An 18,982-nucleotide genomic window follows, 5' to 3' on the forward strand; every position below is an offset into this window, starting at 1 on the left:
GGTAGCAGAGCACTTTATTCATGCCAGAGATATGCTTGCAGAGCTTATTGCTATGATGTTTAACCGAGCCATGTGTGAGGGTTTTCCTGAGACTTGGAATATGTCCACGATTGTGCCTACCTTCAAGTCAGGGGATCCCATGCTTCCTGGGAATTATCGTACCATCATGATTGGTCACACATTGGCTAGATTATATGCATCTATTCTTGAGCAGGAGTTGAGTAGATGGGCAGAGAGAGAGGGCATACGTGCATCAGGGCAGGCAGGGTTCAGGAGAGGTTTCTCCACTCTTGACCATATCTTGACACTCAGAGCTATTATTGAGGAGGGCAGATTATATGGCAGGAGGATTTATTGTTGCTTTGTGGATTTCCGCAAAGCTTTTGACACAGTACCGAGAGCCAGACTGATGCGCAGACTACAGGAGATGGGAGTGCCCACAGAGCTGATTTGGGGAATCATGGCTTTATACAGGACAGTTGTGGGGCAGGTACGTACTACCCAGGGTATATCTGAGATGGTTCACTCCACTATTGGGGTGAAACAGGGCTGCCCCCTTTCCCCTACCTTATTTGGGATGTATGTGGATGAGGTTTCGGACTATGTAGAGCGGGAGGGTGACAGAGGAGCACAGCTAGCAGGGACATGGATTCCGCTGTTATTGTATGCTGATGATATTGTGCTGATCTCAGATTCTCCAGAGGGGATGCAGCGTCATTTGGATGCATTGCACATGTTTGCAGAGGATAGTGGATTGTCTGTTAACCTTGGTAAAACCAAGGTGATGGTGTTTAACACCACAGCACAGTGGGTTAGGAGGTCAATGCCCACCTTTACATATGGTCAGGAGACAGTGGAGTATACAGATGCATATACTTACCTTGGTGTGGTTTTTAGTGGCCCACTATTTTCCTTGAGGAGAGCAGCGGAAACCAGATTGACCAGAGCTTATGCAGCATTGGGGAGACTAGAGAGGATGTGTTCGCAGGTTCAGTTTCAGGAACCTCGAACAAAGCTGTGGCTCTTTGACACTTTGGTCACTTCAGCCATGCTGTATGGAGTGGAGATATGGGGACCCTCAGTGGATCACCACAGCCGAGCTGGTAGCACTGATGGATGGAGACGTATGGAGAGGTCCTTGGTTTCTATGATTTCCCGGATGATTAGGGCCAAGGCCTCCGTACCACATGATATTATCCGTGCAGAGATGGCTGCCCCCCCATTGGTAGTAGAGGCACTCACTCGATCAGTCTCCTTTATACGTAGCACTTGGGCTCTCCCTAGAGACAGATATGCTCGCTTAGCCCTGGAGTCTTCACGACAGTTGGCATCACAGGGAGACGGATCATGTTGGTATGCACAGATGACAGCTTGGTTCCAACTGCATGGCTTTAGTATGGACAGGCTACCTCCATTTCAGTACTCCCTGGATGCACCCTCCCTCTCTCTCACACGGGCAGAGATTACCAGACTTATCAGGCAAGACTTGACTCAGCTGGACACTAGGAGGACATGGATACAGCCGACACACGAGCTTGGTACGAAGATGGCTTTCTATAGAGATCATCTTCTCCAGCTCACGGAGGATGGGTTTGTGATTAGACCCAGCTACATGGATACTCATCTTTCTCATGGGGTACGGTGTGCTATTGGTCAGATGCGCACATCCTCACACCAGCTAGAGATTGAGACTGGCAGATTCAGAGGAGTACCAGCTGAGGCCAGGATTTGTCAGCTATGCCAGATGGAGCCAGAGACAGAGTTACATTACATATGTCACTGTCCAGTATATTATGAGATACGAGGCCGTTTTCACTGCCTGTTCAGAGAGGGCTTTGGACCACTTTCTAGAGTCATGAGATACCAGGATCAGAGATGCCTCGGATTGTACTTGCTGGAGCTGCGTAGACATAGAGAGGGTCTCCTGAGAGGGAGGGGATCAGAGAGGGAGAGACACCTACAGAGGCAGATTACAGACTTCTTTCGACCAGAGATTGAGCAGTCAGGTCAGCAGGCATTGCAGCTAGCCCCAGAGTACAGCCGCACCAGAGGTACACTGATTGATCGGGCTATAGAGCTGGGGCGGTCCAGGCGCCCCAAGATGAGAGGCCCATCTCGACACCGGCGGAGACTACAACAGAGGATCAGGATCATACTAGCACGGCATGGGAGACGTCCAGTCAGAGTACTCACCATGGAGGACATTGAGGATATCCGCCATCGACCGATGAGAGACATCTTTGGATAGTGATGTGTATGATGCTTACCTTTGTTGCTGGAGTTTTCCTCCTAGATGTTATCCATTAGGCGTTCCTGGTACCGTACTTTTCCTCATAGTTTTTTCCTCATAGTTGTTTCAGTTTCAGTTAGTTGTTTAGTTGTTTTTAGCTTTCCTTACACAGACATTGTATCAGATCCACCAATTGTTGTAACCTTTTTGGTCTCATAGGTCATTTTGGCCTTTTGAAGACGTTAATATATCATTTCATTTCATTTCATTTCATTTCTCTCTCTCTCTCTCTCTCTCCATTGCTGTATTCTTCTACAGTGCACTTGCTCTTGAGTTTTCAGATTTTGTCTTCATCTCCGCTGCATATTCTGACATTTACCTCATTTTCGATTACAAAATGGTCTCCTCTATCACAAGGAAAGGGTGTATCTTGTACCCCACTCATCCTTTAAGAAAAAGGTCATGAATGAGATACATTCTACTCCCATGGTGGCGGCACATTTGGGTTTGTTCAAAATCTATGATGCCATAAGGAAAAGTTTCCATCGGAAAGGCCTATAGAGGGAAGTCAAAGAATATGCTTCTAAGTGTATGCCTTGTCAACTCAACAAGGACCAACACACAAGCTCGGTAGTTTGCTTTAGTCTTTACCTATTCCGGAGGATAAATGGATGCATATTGCTATGGATTTCATTACCGACTTGCCTTCTACCAAGAGGGGATGGGATAGCATCTATGTGGTAGTTGACCGGTTGACTTAAGCTGCTCATTTTGTACCAACAAAAGTGAGACACTCGACATCTATGGTGACACACCAATCCATGGAAAATGTGTTTGCATGGTATGCCACAGCAAATACTAAGTGACAGAGATGTGAAGTTTATGGGCACATTTTGGCATACATTGTTTGATAGCATGGACACTAAGTTGACTCCTAGTACGGCCTATCATCCGATGGTCAAACCGAAAGGATCAATAAGTGGGTTGAGACTTACTTGAGGCATTATTGCTATGAAACGCAACATACATGGGATGATTGGTTACATTTGGCGGAGTTCACCTACAATAGCACCTATCATAGTAGTATTGGAATGTCGCCTTCTGAGACTATGTATGGCTACAAGGTGCATGTACCGATCGTAGCATTCAAGCAAGAGAATGCAAATCCACATGCAAGGGATGAAGTGGAAAGAATGCAAACTCTTTTTTTGCAAACATGCAAAGAGAACATCAAGAAGTCTCATATCGAAGGCCATTGGAATTCAAAGAAGGTGACTTTGTGTTCTTGAGGATACCTAAAACTCAATATGGATCTCTCAAAGGTAGTATCAACACAAAGCTTGCACACTGTTATTATAGGCCATACAGAGTATTGAGGAGAGTTGGCGAAATGGCTTATCAATTGCTACTTCCATCTACTACAAGAATACATAATGTCTTTCACGTATCACATTTGAAGCATAGTCACAAGGAATGGGCATTTTTAGACTCGGGAATGATGGGGATGGTAGCATCTTCCCATTCCCATTCTCGTCCCATGTCACTCTATAGTCACAGGGAATGGCCATTCTCAATCTTTTCCGTCCCATGTGACTATGATTTAAAGGCATATATTGGTCCGGAGGTGCAAGTATTGGATGAGCTTCCACTCATGAGTGAAGATGACATAGTGGAGTGCATACCCGAGAAAGCGTTGGGAGAAAGAGAGAAGGTGTTACGCAACCGCACTTTGCGTGAATATCTTGTCAAGTAGAAAGGTTTACCTCAAGATGAGGCAACATGGCAGCCCATCTCTATGTTGGAGGGGATGGAACACCTTTTTGATGCATCCGAGGTGCATTCTAGAGTCAAAAAAGTAAAAAACAGCTTGCTGTAATTTACTGTTATGAGGCATAAAAGAGGTTCAAATGGATGCAATTGACATATACACTTCTTAGCCATGATTGGCAATGAATTGGGGAGCATTTCAAGAAGTTTTGGAGGTCTCAAGGCTCAAATCATGCTCTTTTGGACAGCTTTGGCAAAGAAGTGTAAAGTGATTCATATTGATGCTTATGCAAACCATCCATAGTACATACTATGATTCTACTTTGAGCATGTTTCGAGGACGAAACATATTTGGGTGGGGATGGTTTGTAATGAAGCGGTGGACACATAAGTGTGGACACAAGTTGTACATATGAGGCCAAGGGCCAAGCATAAGTTGTATTGGGCCAAAGGGCCAAGTGTAAGTGCAAGACATAGGCTTATGGGCCAAAGGCCAAGTAGGGTGGACATTAATAAGCATGTGTGAAAAGAAGACCATGGTATATAGGGCAATGTGAATAGCTAATTACAATCAACTCATACTAATCAAAATTACAAGCTAATAAGCTTCCATGGCAATCTTGCCCTTCTCCTTGCTCATGGATGGTGCTCCTACACCCCCATGTCATCACTCCATGCCTTGAGTGATCATAGCTAGTTCATTGCAAGATTCCGATTGTCCAAGCAACTCTATTTGCCGCTGACAGGGGGAGGGACTCAAGCACTTGAACCAAGGTACTTCCAATCCTAGGAAGAAGTGCCAAATACTCCATGGGGAGGCCCGGGAAGCTACTGACTCCAGCCCAAGCGTTTACATCTTGAGAGAAATAGTGGTCCCATGTGGCAAAGAAAGCACGCCCTGGTATAGATGATTTGTGACTATATAATTGTCCAAAGTTGGTGTTGGTAAGGTCCGTAACCCGTTCTCGTTATTATGTTCCATGAAGTAAGTGCATTGAGCTGGAGCTCCCAGTAGCAAAGTGTCCCTCTCCCTCCCTCCCCCCCCCCCCCTTCCCCCAAAAAATAAAGCTGCCCTGGCTTGGTTGCCTCAAGTGTGTAGCCTACTCTACCCTGTCCCTTTATGCCTTTGACAGTCCCTGCCACAATTCTTCCTTTTGCCCATGCCCTTGCCCACAACCCCCTGTGAGTAGCCTTCCTGCCCTCATCTCATTTCGCCCATTTTGTACCCAGTTGGAATGGTCTTCCTCGCCCGCCCGCTTCAGCTTGGTGCATTCTGCACCCGGCCGAAATGGTCTTCCCCGCCCGCCCGCCTCTCCTCCTTTTTCACGTGGTCACTTGTCCAACGCTCTCTTCACAGTTCGATATTCTCTGATATGCACCTTCAGCTCTTGGCCTCTTGTCTCCAGACTAGTCTACAGCTAGCAGCAACTCCAAACTGGTTGACAGCTGGCAGCAACTCCAAAACCTCTTGCAGGCAACCCTCATTGGGGACCAAAGACACATCACCAACATGCATTTCTTGGGCAATGGCTATGTTAGGATTGAGTTTGACTCGGCGGCCCTGGTAGATGGTATCCTGTTGCGGAGCCTGATCACGATTCAGGAGGCAAGTCATGGACGTAGCTTCGATTCTTCTTGCAAACAAAGGTGAGAAGCTGCAATAAATGCACAGAAAATTGTTGGGGTAAAGGCATTATGCCCACCCTTATAGTGTGTACAAGCCCATAAGTTATAGTACATAGTACACTTAGTACTTTTAATGTACTAAGTGCACTATGTGTACTAGTGCAATATACATGTGTGATAGGGGAGTCACACACTCAATTCCCATGAGTTGACTTATCCCCATATAACTCTCTCTCTCCCTTCTTCCTCTCTCTGTGTATGTCTCCCACATGAAACCCTAATTTACTCTCCCATTCAACTGGTATCAGAGCATTCTTGATCCCCTCCCTCTTCTTATGATGGCTGCACCCTGTTTTTCTCTTACAGAACTGTAGAGATTCGCTTCTTCACTCTTCGCTGCTTCAACGATCTGCTATCTCAACGATTAATGGCAAAGCTCCACGAAGAAGCCAGATAGCAGGAAGGCGCAGGTGGAGAAGAAGGCGAAGAGTCAACGTGTAGGGCAGGGGTGTCAGCGCTAGGCAGCACACGTCCATACTTAGGCGGACACGGAGGCAGGCGAGCGAGTAGGAAGAGCAGCGGAGCTTCACAGGTTCACGCACAGCAGGAGTAGTCGGGCGTCAAGCGGGAGAAACAAGTTTCCGCCGTGCGTTGCCGACTCGATAGCACACTCAACCCCTAGTGCCCGTCATCAGCAAACCTGTTTTTTTTTCCATCCGCTTATACTGCGGCTACACACGACACTGCTTAGGTGTCCTTTCCGGCTGCCATTGCCTACAACAGTCACCTGTGTAAAGCCGCCTCTCTTGAGCCCGATGCACAGCAGCTCTTATGCTCACACCTTGGGCATCTATTGAGCAGTAGCTAGCTATATCTGATTCAGCAACAAACTCCTGGCACGCCTGGTGGGACACGAACCCACAATCCCTTGAACTGTCATTCGCCTGTCATCCAATGCCCGACTACAAAGGTCTGCACGAGCAGCAGCATCAGCAAACCCCCCTTTCCTGCAACAAAAAATCAGAAAATTACCTGAGGTATTTGCTTCAATTTTTTGGAATTTGCATGTCCAATTTGCAATTGAGCAGGTACAATCATCAATTGAGCAGGTCAGGTGCCGAATTGCTCAATTTTTGAGCAAAAATGGCAAAATTGGGTGACATTGGTCACAATCAGGATCAATTTGCAGGAAATTGGATGTCAAAATTTGGGGCTTTTGATGTAATTGTGCAATTAAGCATTCATACATGCTGTATGATGTGAGAAATCGCACATTCGGGCAAAATTGCAGCAAATTGCAGTGCAAATCAAGGGGCTTTTGTGCCGATTGGGTTGATTTGCATGCAGGCACTCGCATTTGATGCTTTGGGCAATGTGTTGATGCCTGTCAAGCACTCAATGTGCCTGTAAATCAAGGGGCTTTTATGTACTGGATGCATATGTGGCCAGGGGGAAGCACTGTGAAGACTCTGGATGCCTTCATGTGCCTCAATGTACCATGTATGATCAGAAATTGATCTTAAATCAGGGGGCTTTTCAAGATTTTATGCTTGTTGAGCTTGGCAAAGCAACAGGCAAGACTTTTATGCCTTGAATCCTCAGAAATCAGCTTGCAGTCAAGGGGCTTTTGCCCAATTTCTGTTCGGAACTGTAAAAGTCTGATTTTTACTCATTTGGACAGCCAGGAGAGCATTTATTGCTACTGTACCTGCTGGTACAGATTTGGTACAGCTTTGTACAAGTTTTGGCATGGCTGCACATTGATTTGAGTGAGCAAAAGGTTCATTTTCAGTTGCTGTACTTGCCGGTACAGGTTTGGTACATCATTGGTGAGCACTTGGTACTGTTGTACAATACTTTGGAAGGGCAACAGAGCACATTTAAGGTGCTGTCCTAAATCTGCAGCAACCAGATTTTGGTGATTTCATCACATACAGTGGGAGAAAACTTGCATTCGTGCTTCCGCAGTGGGAGATAAACTTTGGGAGAACAACTGTGAGCACTTTGTGTGCTTTTGGTGCAGTGTTTGCACATTTTGCAGGGAGTCAGGCATTGACAGGTTGCATATTGCTATGGCAACCACAGGTGAGAGCTCTTCATTGCTTCACATCAAGAAGCTTGAAGGCTCACATAATTATGATATTTGGCAAACCTAGTGCTATAATGTGTTGCTCCAGAAGAAGCAGCACAAGCCTATCAAAGAAAGGGGTGTAATGCCCGCTTCTCTTACTGCTGCTGAAGAGTGGGAAGATATGGATGAGCTGGCAAGATCTACTATCATGTTGTCTGTGTCAGACTCTTTACTTTTCAGCATTCGTGAAGAGAAGACAGCTTGGGGAATGTGGCAGAGATTGCAGGACTTGTATGCCCAGCAAAGTGCCTCAAGCAAAGTGTATTGGTTGAAGAAACCCATAGGTCTTCAAATGAAGGAAGGGGCGTCTATGGCAGCCCATCTAAATGTGTTTAATGGTATTGTCAGCCAAGTTATAAATCAAAAGTTGGCAATGGACAATGAGTTCAAAGCCACCTTTCTCTTATGTACTTTGCCAGAGAGTTGGGACACATTCAGGACAGCCACTAGCAATTCGAATGCTATGCTGTCATATGCAGATGTTGAGGGTGCTCTTCTTCAAGAAGAGATGAACAGGAAAAACAACTCTGTTGGAAAGTCCAATGCAATGAATGCACTTGGGAGATCCCAGCAAAGGGGTAAAAGCCAAGAACGGGGAAGGAGCAAGTCCCGCTCCAAAAAGGACTTGGAATGCCATTATTGTGGCAAGAAGGGACACATCAAAAAGCAATGCTACAAATGGAAAAATGATCAAAAGGAAAAGGGAAAAGGCAAAGACAAAGACAAAGATGAAGCCAAAGATGTAAAGCCAAAGGGCAAAAGTGGAGTCAAGATTGAAGAAGTCAATGTGTCACATGCAGGTGACAGTGAGGATGAGGTCCTATTCACGTCTTCACTTGATGCCCATTCACTTCTTACAGGAGATGGTCATGGTATGCACTAAGGGATCATTGATTCAAGTGCCTCCTTTCATGTCACAGGTTGCAGAGACTTGTTTGTCAGGTATACTGCTGGCAATGAAGGAGTAGTTTATTTGGGTGACAACCATGCATGCAAGATTCTTGGCAGAGGTGATGTGAGGCTTGTGTTTTCAGATGGCTCACAGCTTATGCTCCATGATGTCAGGCATGTGCCTGAGATCAAGAAGAACCTGCTTTCTACTGGACAGCTTGGTGGGGAGCCCTCATGTTATAAGGAGGCTTTACAGAGGGCAGACAAGGCTCTTTGGGAGCGTGCTATGAAGTCAGAGATGGATTCTCTGCACAAAAATGGAAGTTGGTGCATTTGCCTACAGGCAAGAAGGTTTTGCCATGCAAGTGGGTTTACAGGCTCAAAGTTGCACGTGATGCAAAGCCAAGATACAAAGCCAGGTTAGTAGCTAAGGACTTCAAGCAGGAATATGGTGTGGACTTTGATGAGATCTTCTCTCCAGTGGTCAAAATGACCACACTTAGAGCTGTATTAGCTTTGGTTGCTCATGATGATCTGGACTTGATTCAGATGGATGTGAAGACTGCTTTTCTTCACGGTGATCTCCATGAGGAGATATATATGCAACAGCCAGAGAGTTATGGAGTGAATGGAAAGGAGAAGCTTGTATGCAAGCTGAAAAAGAGTCTTTATGGGCTCAAACAGGCACCAAGGGAATGGTATCATAAATTTGATACATTCATGAAATCCCAGGATTTCAGGAGAAGTGACATAGATCACTGTTTATACACCAAGAAAGCTTTGGATGGCAGTCTATTGATCCTCATCTTGTATGTTGATGATATGTTGATTGCCGGGAAATCTCGTAGAGAGATGGATGCCTTGAAAAAGAGGCTGCATCAGACCTTTGATATGAAGGATTTGGGTGATGCAAATCACATTTTGGGTATGCGGATACTTCGGGACAGAAATCAGCATGTGTTGTATTTGTCTCAGAAGGAATACATTGGCAAAGTTTTGCAGAGGTTCAATATGGACGGGGAGAAGAAGACTAGTACTCCTTTGCCTCCATATGTGAAACTCAGTGCTATGGACAGCCCACAGTCGGATAGTGACAGGGCTGATATGGCCAAGATTCCGTATGCTTCAGCTTGTGGCAGTCTCATGTATGCCATGGTTGCTACTAGGCCGGACATTGCATTTGCAGTGGGAGTGGTTTCTAGATACATGGCCAACCCTGGCAAGAAGCATTGGGAAGCAGTGAAAGGTGTCATGAGATACCTGAAGGGCACACAGGATATGTGCATTTGTTTTGGCAAACAAGATGCATTAGTGCATGGTTACACGGATTCGGATTATGCCGGTCATCCAGATAACCGGAAGTCTACTACCGGTTAAGTCTACTACCGGTTATGTGTTTACATTCACAGGAGGTGCTGTGTCATGGATATCCAGGATGCAGAAGTGCACAGCCTTATCTACTACAGAGGCCGAGTATATTGCAGCCACAGAGGCGTGCAAGGAGGCATTATGGCTATCTCGGTTAGTGGTTGATTTGGGTTATACAGGGGATATTCCATTGTTGCATTGTGACAGTCAAAGTGCCATCCAGTTGGCAAAGAACCCTGTCTTTCATGCAAAGACGAAGCATGTGGATGTGAAGTATCACTTCATCAGAGAGGTGATAGAGAACAAGCAAATTCAGCTTGTTAAGATTCATACGGATGACAACCCGGCTGATCTGTTGACAAAGAGTTTGCCTCCGGAGCGGTTTGCTCATTGCAGACACTTGATGGATGGGCAACCTTTGAGAACATTTACTAGCAAGAGATGAAAATAAACACGCGAGACAACAAAGAAACACCACAAGAAGAGGAAAGACAAAGAAGAAAGAAAGAAAGTTCTATTAATGTCAACAAAAGACCAAAGGGTCTATGAGAACAAAAGTGTTACAATGAGTCCACAAAGTAACTGAATCATGGAAAATCAACTAGAGCTGAAAGAAAAAACAGCCATGTAATTTTTAGTGGTACAATGGGATCAAAGGGGGTCTGACTGTATAGAGGCCCTCGATGTTCACTGCATGTGGAGGAACACTCCTATGTCTCTGGAGGATCTCTTGGAATTGAAGCTATCGGGTGAAGCATCTCCTCGGACCAATGGGTCTTGGATCGCTTTGTCCAAAGAGACGGCCGGGAGGAGGCGAGGCATGGACTGTCAGTGCACACTACCTCATCCCTCGAGTAGGGGAACATGGGTCAGAGCTCTCTTGTGGACGTCGGTGGGGGGCCTCCATCCGTAGATGAAAGAAACTCGTGATGCCTCCCATTCTAGGACTAGATGAAAGAAACTCGTGATGGGGGGCTGTGAGGTATCTGGGATTTGCATCTGTGCCTCTCCATAGCTGATCTTTGTGGTAGCGTAGCTCCATTAGGTAGCACATAGTTGTCAGGTACAAAACGAAGGTATGAAAAAACAGTACCTGTCTGCAACTTTTGATTTATTCTAGACTCTAGACTCTAGTCCTCCTCCTTAGAGAAATCACCCAAAACTACGCTCGCTAAGAACATTGCCCTAATCATCGTAGTCGACTCTCTGATGTCTGCAATAAGAGCATCCTCTTCTTCGGCAACAGGTGCTAAAGAGCTCCTTGAAGTCAAGTCATGCCTCACATATGTAGCCACCGGGCTAGTCAAAGTAGGGCGCCAAAGAGAGCATCCGCGGCCTCCTACTCGTGTGCCACCTCTAGCTCTGCGACCTCTACGAGTACGAGAAACTCGACAATCAACCTCCTCTAGCTCCCTATAAAGCTCGACATATATAGCCTCCTCATCTAAATCTCGCTCCTTGTGGACACTCTTAAGAGTATCAAGTGTCAACTTGAACTCGTCGACATTCACCTGAAAGCAAACATTTATAAATCATGGATTGAACTTCGAACTCTGGAGATCTCTACTTGTTTGGAAATCTCCATGTCATGCATCTTCTCCACCATGCGCATGTTAGCGCAGCAATATATAAGCCGCTCTAACTACATGGTGCTAAGACGACTGCGTATCTTTGTGTGTATGAGTGAGTAGGAACTTCAGTTCCTCTCACATGCCCCTCCTTCTTGGTTCCGAAAAAATGAGCCATAGCAGTATGCCTGGGTGACATGCCCGCCATTTGATAACCAAATGACTCCCACCAAAAAAGTGGCTGGACCATCGACTCCCTGCTTGAGCAAAGTGAGTTCGTGATAGTGGCTCCCCTCTGATCATTGTACCGAATGAGCTCTTGGAGAAACTCTCTTTGCTCATGGACGAGAAGTATCTTTGGCAAGTAGGCATCCCGATCGGAAAGTAGCTCTTCATCAATGAAGAGCCTTGGTACTTTGTAGGCAGGATGCAACGGCTGCAAGACCATGGATAGGTCTATACATCCACTGCCACCTCCTCTCCACAAGTGCCAGAAGCGAATCACATCGTGGAGTGGGTGGAGGCTTGGTGGGATCCCTAGAATGGCCACTTTAAGATTAATAAGCATTAAGTATTAAGGAAAAAGAAGGAGATTTGAAAACCGGAAAAAAGAAGGAGCAAGAAGGAGATTTACCTAATCCCCTCCATAGGAATGTCGGGGCCCTCCTCATCAAGCATGGTGGTCGCACGAATCTCAGCTAGCGTCTCCCGCATGAAGTGGGTGAGTGGCCCCAATGTGGAGCCATCTATGTAAGCCGTGTACAAAACCCTATACACTATACCATCTGCAATTTCTTGAGGAATCTCCTTGCACGGCGCAACTTCCCCACCAAGCTTGGACACATGTAGAAGGAGCCTCGTGGCGCTACTTGTGTAATCCTTCCCGCAAAAGTTGCACGTCCATTTTCATGACCTGGAATTACCAGTAGGTTTCTCGCCGATGGTGGTATATAAGGCAAAAGCCTCATGCTTTTCCTTTCCTCCGGACCTCATTGCCAAAGAGAGAGAGAGCTTGAGAGAGAGAGAGAGAGAGAGAGAGAGAGAGAGAGAGCTTGAAAGTTGAGACACAGAGAGCTTGAGAGAGACTAGAGACTAGAGCTTGAACCTTGAGACAGCAAGCTTGAGAGAGAGCATGAGAGAGTTTTGTGTCATATCATTTTTTATGTGCCTGTGGTGCGGTACGCATCCCACAGACAACTATGAGGTAGAGTCCCAAGCATCGTTGGTCCACGAAATCAATGACCCCAAACAGTGGGCCAAATCCCTCCTTGAAGGGGTAATGAAACCTCCCTCAAATCTCATAGTACACTGGGCATCTGAAAAGATGTATTGACCATGACAACGTACGCAGAGGCAACATGAGGTCAAGGAAAAAATATTGCAAGCACATGAGAATAGAGGCAATCTTGCAAACCACTGGGGATGAGACAGCAAAGACAAAGGGGTTCAGCCCTAAGGATATGCACCAACACTGCTCGAGACTCTACTTTTAAAAGGTTCTCAATCAGATGCACAACATTGACAAGTTTCTTTTACTGTAATGAAAGCCCATTTCAAATTTTCTTAAGTACACAACTTGAAACAGCAAACTGTAAGCACTAAATGAGCAGCTTGATACTTACAAGGTAATGCACGAAAAACTTCCACTCTCTTTTCCGAACTTCCGCTCTTTGGATCTATGCAAAGACAACGTATCAATTAGGTGTAAAAGTTAAATAACTACATTAAGTCCACCATGGTCAAATAGACATTAGTATAAAACCTAAATCAAGGCCTTAGAAACAAGAAAATCGTAGACTAACTTCTATAGTCTAATCAACCATGGAAGTGTGGCACGCACCCAAACAAGATCCTATAGAGCTTTCAATTTGTTTTAAAAACAAATTGAAATGACAAATGTGTTTTAAACCCAAAACAGAGGCCTTAATCCAAAGTAAAAAGACAAATGAAGAAAGAAAAAATGGGGGGAGGGGGGGGCGTGGGGGCGCGGGGGGGTGAAAGGCCTGTTTGTCTGAATGCAAGTGTTTGAAAGAGAGGTAACAGCAGGAGGCTTTGACTAAAACACAAGCATGCACAGATGCCTAAACTACTGTAATCTTTCTGCTGTGAGAAAAGCTCTATTTACAGCATGCAATATAGCTCAATGCTGCCCAATCTCTACTAAAGAACTCTAACCCAATCACACCCGAATCCTCTCTCTAAAGTGGAAGATGGGAGAAAAAATCTTGGTGCTCATTTGAACTGCATTAAGGAAACTCCAGCTGCTCATAAACTTCGAGAGAAGCAACTACAGGCTCCAAACAAAAGATTAAGGGAAAGAGAGGTTGCGGTGTTGGAACCAATGTTCCACCCCCTTCTTGTAACTGCACAGGTACCGCTAGCTCTAGTTTGTAAGGCCCCCTTTGCGAAGAGACCCTGGTTGAGCAGACTGGACGCTTGGCAGGTCCCAATCTAGATACTGGATGGTGGCCACTAGTGGCCAAACAGTTTGAGACGGCCTGAATAGGTAAAGCTACATGTAAGTGAGGGCTGGTATTCCAATCCTCATTGCACTAAGGATTGAGGTAGAGAGATCTTCCCAAGACACCCTCTCCTTGGGGACGCCCAAACGAGTCCAATGACATTGAAACCTGCACCCAAGACCTACAGTCTTATGTTTAATCAAATATTCACATGATATGGTTCGTTGGGTCACATAGGACGTATGTAACATGTTGCGAAAGTATTCGTAATTAAGGATCCTGTCACACAAGTCTCACACCGCCTTCTATATCCTGAGTTTCGCGAGTTTAGCGATCCACTTTTATGACTTCAAACTTTAAGAGATTGAGAGAGAGAGAGAGAGAGAGAGACAGTAAACCTGATTGGGTCCCGAATTACCCACTGAAGGGCCCCCTATCCCGTTACCGGAATAGTATTTGCTTTTATTACTTTGAAGAGAATGACTTTGGACTGACGATAAGCCAAACACAAGATCTCGGAGGACCAAGAGGCGGGCTGTTTGTACACGGCTGTAGAAGCACCAATAATGATCGATCTCACTCTTCCAATGGAATGTAGGAAGGCTGCAGATATGAGGCTGAGAGAAGGGGCTGATTGGGATTGTTCTAGGCTATGAATATATGTTGAAAATGAATGTATGCATGCGTGTTACCTTCACCCAAGGGGCACAAAACGCTGATGTTATGCAATGCTGAAAACTGCTTCAAGGCTGAAAACGCGGGTTCTATAGTGCTTCTTCCTTGGCTGAATGCAAGCTGGTGCGTTTTGGTTGTATGCTCCTAGATGCTCATGCGTTGATGCTCCAATAGGCTGATGGCTGAAACGCTTGATGCTAGATGATTGGAATGGTGCAAAAGCAAACCTATTTATATGCTCACAAGTGCTGGTCGGTTGGCTGTGAAGCTGGCCGACTGTAGCATGTTTTGCTACACGACTTGTTTATGATGAATAATGGTATTAAACGCTGAAATAATGCTAGAAAATATGGAAAAAATGCCAAATAAATGCTAATAAATATCCTAAAAATACCAAATTATATTTCAAGGCTTCTACAATGGTCTATGTGATATGCATGCAAATGGGATGAATGATATGCAATATGCAAAATGCTTTCTAATGCAAACCCTAAGGTTTCTACTAAGTCTACATGCATGAATGATTCTCTCCAAGTGGGTTAAGGGACTTCGACTGGATGACTGACTGTCTAAGGCTGAGGAATGACCTACGTAGCTCGTGCCTGACATATCTTGGACTGAGGATTAAAATGGGGTCATGGCATACGACAAATATCATCCTAAAGAGTGCTCATATTGTACAATGTTGCATTGATGATGATGAGCCATCTTGTCACCATGCATTACAGTGCAGAGTGCATGTGACATTCCCTCTTGCTTAGCTTGGCGACAGGTTCATGGCTTCCAAGTAGTCCGCCAACAACTAAGGGTACTCTTGAAAGAACTCCTCGTCTAGCCAAACGGCTTCGTGGGCACCTCGATCTCGGAACTTCGTGTAGAACTGACATATTCTTCAACCGGAACCATGCTTCCAACAATGAAGAAGAATCTGCTCAGGCTCAATGACTTCTGCTTCGTCTACCACATATGGTACCTGTTCATCTGAAACATCAAACACTTCTGGTCCAACATATGGTTTTAGCCAAGAAACATGGAAAACATCATGCATTGTCCAACTGTTAGGCAACTTCAACTTCATGGAGACATCACTTATCTTTTTAACTATAGGAAAGGGTCCAAAACTACGAAAAGAAAGCTTGGGACAGTGTGTGCCTGTAGCACGCGGAAGCTCTGGGTAGTCTTCTTTCAGCCCTAAACACTCTTGGAAAACCTTCTGATGCAAAAACGCACCATCTGATGCAAAAACGCAGGGAGAGAGAGAGTAGAAATGAAATGAAAATGAAATGAAATGTTATATTAACGTCTTCAAAAGGCCATAATGACCTATGAGACCAAAAGTTACATCATGGTGGATCTGATACAATGTCTGGATAAAAAAACCCAGAAAATGAAAAATAAAGATGATACTACTGGCACCTAGAAAATGAAACTGGAACTGGAAGGTACACTATGGAGGTACCTCCATCTCATAATATGTGCCGCATCGGACACTGGCGGATCTCCTCAATATCCTCTGTATATACTATGGTACAAAAAGGGTACATATCTGCAGCCATGGGCTGCCTTCATAAAAAGGTGATAACACACCAAAATTCAGTCCCAAACTAGGACTCCTACTGACTCAAACCCCTAGTGGGCTGAATGACTACAACATAGAGCAAGGGGGCTATTTATAGCCCTTGGACTACATGGGAAACTGGCCGACTGCTGATCGGCCAGTTCATACTTCATTAATGCCTTTTTTAAGCACAGCCGACTGGATATCCTCCTACGCATGCTGCTTGTGTATGATGCACCTGCTGCCCACACTCTGCTGACGTCAGCCGATAGCTCTTTTGGCAGCCAGCATCCTCCGTCCTGCAGCCGACAGCCATCTGATCCATGCTTTGCTCCAAGTCCTGCTCCATGTCCACCTCAGATGCTACACCTAAAGCTCCTACATTCTGGTTCTTCTACTGGTTCATGGTCTTTATCTGTTTGCCTCTTCTGGATCTAGCCCTGAGAATGTCCATGGCATCTGTGATGCACATGACATCCCCCTCTGCTAAACTTGATGACGGGAATCCAACCTGCTCTTGGATGACACTCATCATCCCAATCCTGTCCCGAAGTCCCTCTGTCATCATCCATGCCTGGCAAACCCTTTTCTCTGAAAATCCGGTCTGTTCTCCAAACCACTCTGTCTCTAATGAAGATCTATGCATCTGGTCTTCCTCTAGTCCACAATCCATTCCTGCCCTGACTCTGAACACCGTCTTGGCCTTCATTCCTGGAACTAAGTCTGGCACTCTCACATCACCCTTGGAGGATCAACCTCCCTTGGGACCGTTACCTGAGAACCTATCTGGCTCACGGAACTGCCATCCCCATCTGGCACTGTGGAACACCACCAACAAACCTCCTGGGAGTTCTTCCCGCTTCTGTGCTCCTCGCCTTGGGCTTCGAATCCGTGTACTTTCCTGTACCTTGGACCTGTACACCATCATATGGGACTGAATCAGGGTTTAGCTTTGCTGAGCCTGATGCTCTGATACCAATGTAACACGCGGAAGCTCTCGGTAGTCTTCTTTCAGCCCTAAACACTCTTGGAAAACCTTCTGATGCAAAAACGCACCATCTGATGCAAAAACGCAGGTAGAGAGAGAGTAGAGAGAGAAGTGCTGGAAATTCGGTATATACTATGGTACAAAAAGGGTACATATCTGCAGCCATGGGCTGCCTTCATAAAAAGGTGATAACACACCAAAATTCAGTCCCAAACTAGGACTCCTACTGACTCAAACCCCTAGTGGGCTGAATGACTACAACATAGAGCAAGGGGGCTATTTATAGCCCTTGGACTACATGGGAAACTCGCCGACTGCTGGTCGGCCAGTTCATACTTCATTAATGCCTTTTTTAAGCACAGCCGACTGGATATCCTCCTGCGCATGCTGCTTGTGTATGATGCGCCTGCTACCCACATTCTGCTGACGTCAGCCGACAGCTCTTCTGGCAGCCAGCATCCTCCGACACCCATCTGATCCATGCTTTGCTCCAAGTCCTGCTCCATGTCCACCTCAGATGCTACACCTAAAGCTCCTACATTCTGGTTCTTCTACTGGTTCATGGTCTTTATCTGTTTGCTTCTTCTGGATCTAGCCCTGAGAATGTCCATGGCATCTGTGATGCACATGACAGTGCCCCCACTTGTTTCAATCTCTGTTTCATGATGCGCAAATAGACACAATCCCCTTCCTTGAAGTGGACATCTCATCTAGACTTATGTGCCTGTCTGTGAACTGAATAATGGTCAAGCTCAAAATTGAGGGCCAAACTGGGTTGAGTACCAAGCTCTACGGAATCGACATATTTATCCTCCATGCTATCCAAGTTGTAACATGCGGAATGCTTCGGGGAGATCGGTAACTTCAATGCTCAGAAAATAAGCACACTTGTCGCGACAAAATTAACGCACAAAACTGAATGTAGATGTGCAAAAAAATAGAGAGAGAAAGAGAGAGAGGGAGAAGAGGACACAGTATTGGGTCCAAAATACCCTCTGTAGGGCCCCCACCACGAATGGTGTATTTGCTTTTATTAGAATGATGCAAAATGTGAAAATAAAATACTGAATGAACCTGTTTGGGCTGAGATAGATCTCTGCCCTTGACCTTCACCCTTGCGTTAGCTTCTCCCTTGGCTGTCCTAGCCCTTGTGTAGCTGCAACACCTTGTGAATTATGAGATATCTAGGACTGAATTATACCATGGATATTTATACCCCTCCAGTGTGCTGGTCGGCTGGTTTTACTCTAGGCGGCTGATTATTAAAAGCCTCACGACTGCATTAAAAATAGCAATTAATGCTATTAAATCCTACGCTTCATACCTATGGAGGGCTGGCCACCTATGCGCATGGTGCCCCCACACACAGCCGACTGGCTGGGCAGGGCTCAAGGCCCTGTCGACTGCCTGGCCAAGGCCCCTAGGCTAGCTGACAGCCAACCCAGCCCAAGTTAGGGCAAGTGGGTACAGCATGGGGCCCTCCTGGCCCCTTGGGGTGGTTCTAAACCTCCCCATGCCCAGTACATGAGCCTTAGGCTAGCTGACAGTCTACCCAGCCCAAGTTAGGGCAAGTGAGCACAACATGAGGCCCTCTTGGCCCCTTGGGGTGGTTCTAAACCTCCCCATGCCCAGTACATGACCCTTGGGCTTGGCTCTGGGGTAGCCCTATGGGCTGGCCCCTATTCTACATGCAAACTTACATGTCTACACAGAGGTCT

The 18,982-nt window shown here is 45.9% G+C and overlaps 1 protein-coding gene across 6 annotated transcripts in view; it reads right to left on the bottom strand.

The window, feature by feature from the left end:
* The window catches only part of LOC147641730 (protein MRG1-like), a 95,990-nt gene that overhangs the window by 49,843 nt on the left and 27,165 nt on the right, over nucleotides 1-18,982 (bottom strand). For all 6 annotated transcript variants that reach the window (XR_015266008.1, XR_015266007.1, XM_086798978.1 and 3 more), the window contains exon 2: nucleotides 13,204-13,257. Coding sequence is in view for 4 of the 6 variants with exons in the window: in XM_086798978.1 (XP_086655104.1) it covers nucleotides 13,204-13,257 (54 nt within the window). In the remaining 2 variants the exon portion in view is untranslated. The remainder of the gene's footprint in view (nucleotides 1-13,203; nucleotides 13,258-18,982) is intronic.

The sequence above is a fragment of the Cibotium barometz genome, chromosome 1, assembly GCF_041138505.1.
Source record: "Cibotium barometz isolate CiBa-2024 chromosome 1, ASM4113850v1, whole genome shotgun sequence".
Lineage (NCBI taxonomy): Eukaryota > Viridiplantae > Streptophyta > Polypodiopsida > Cyatheales > Cibotiaceae > Cibotium > Cibotium barometz.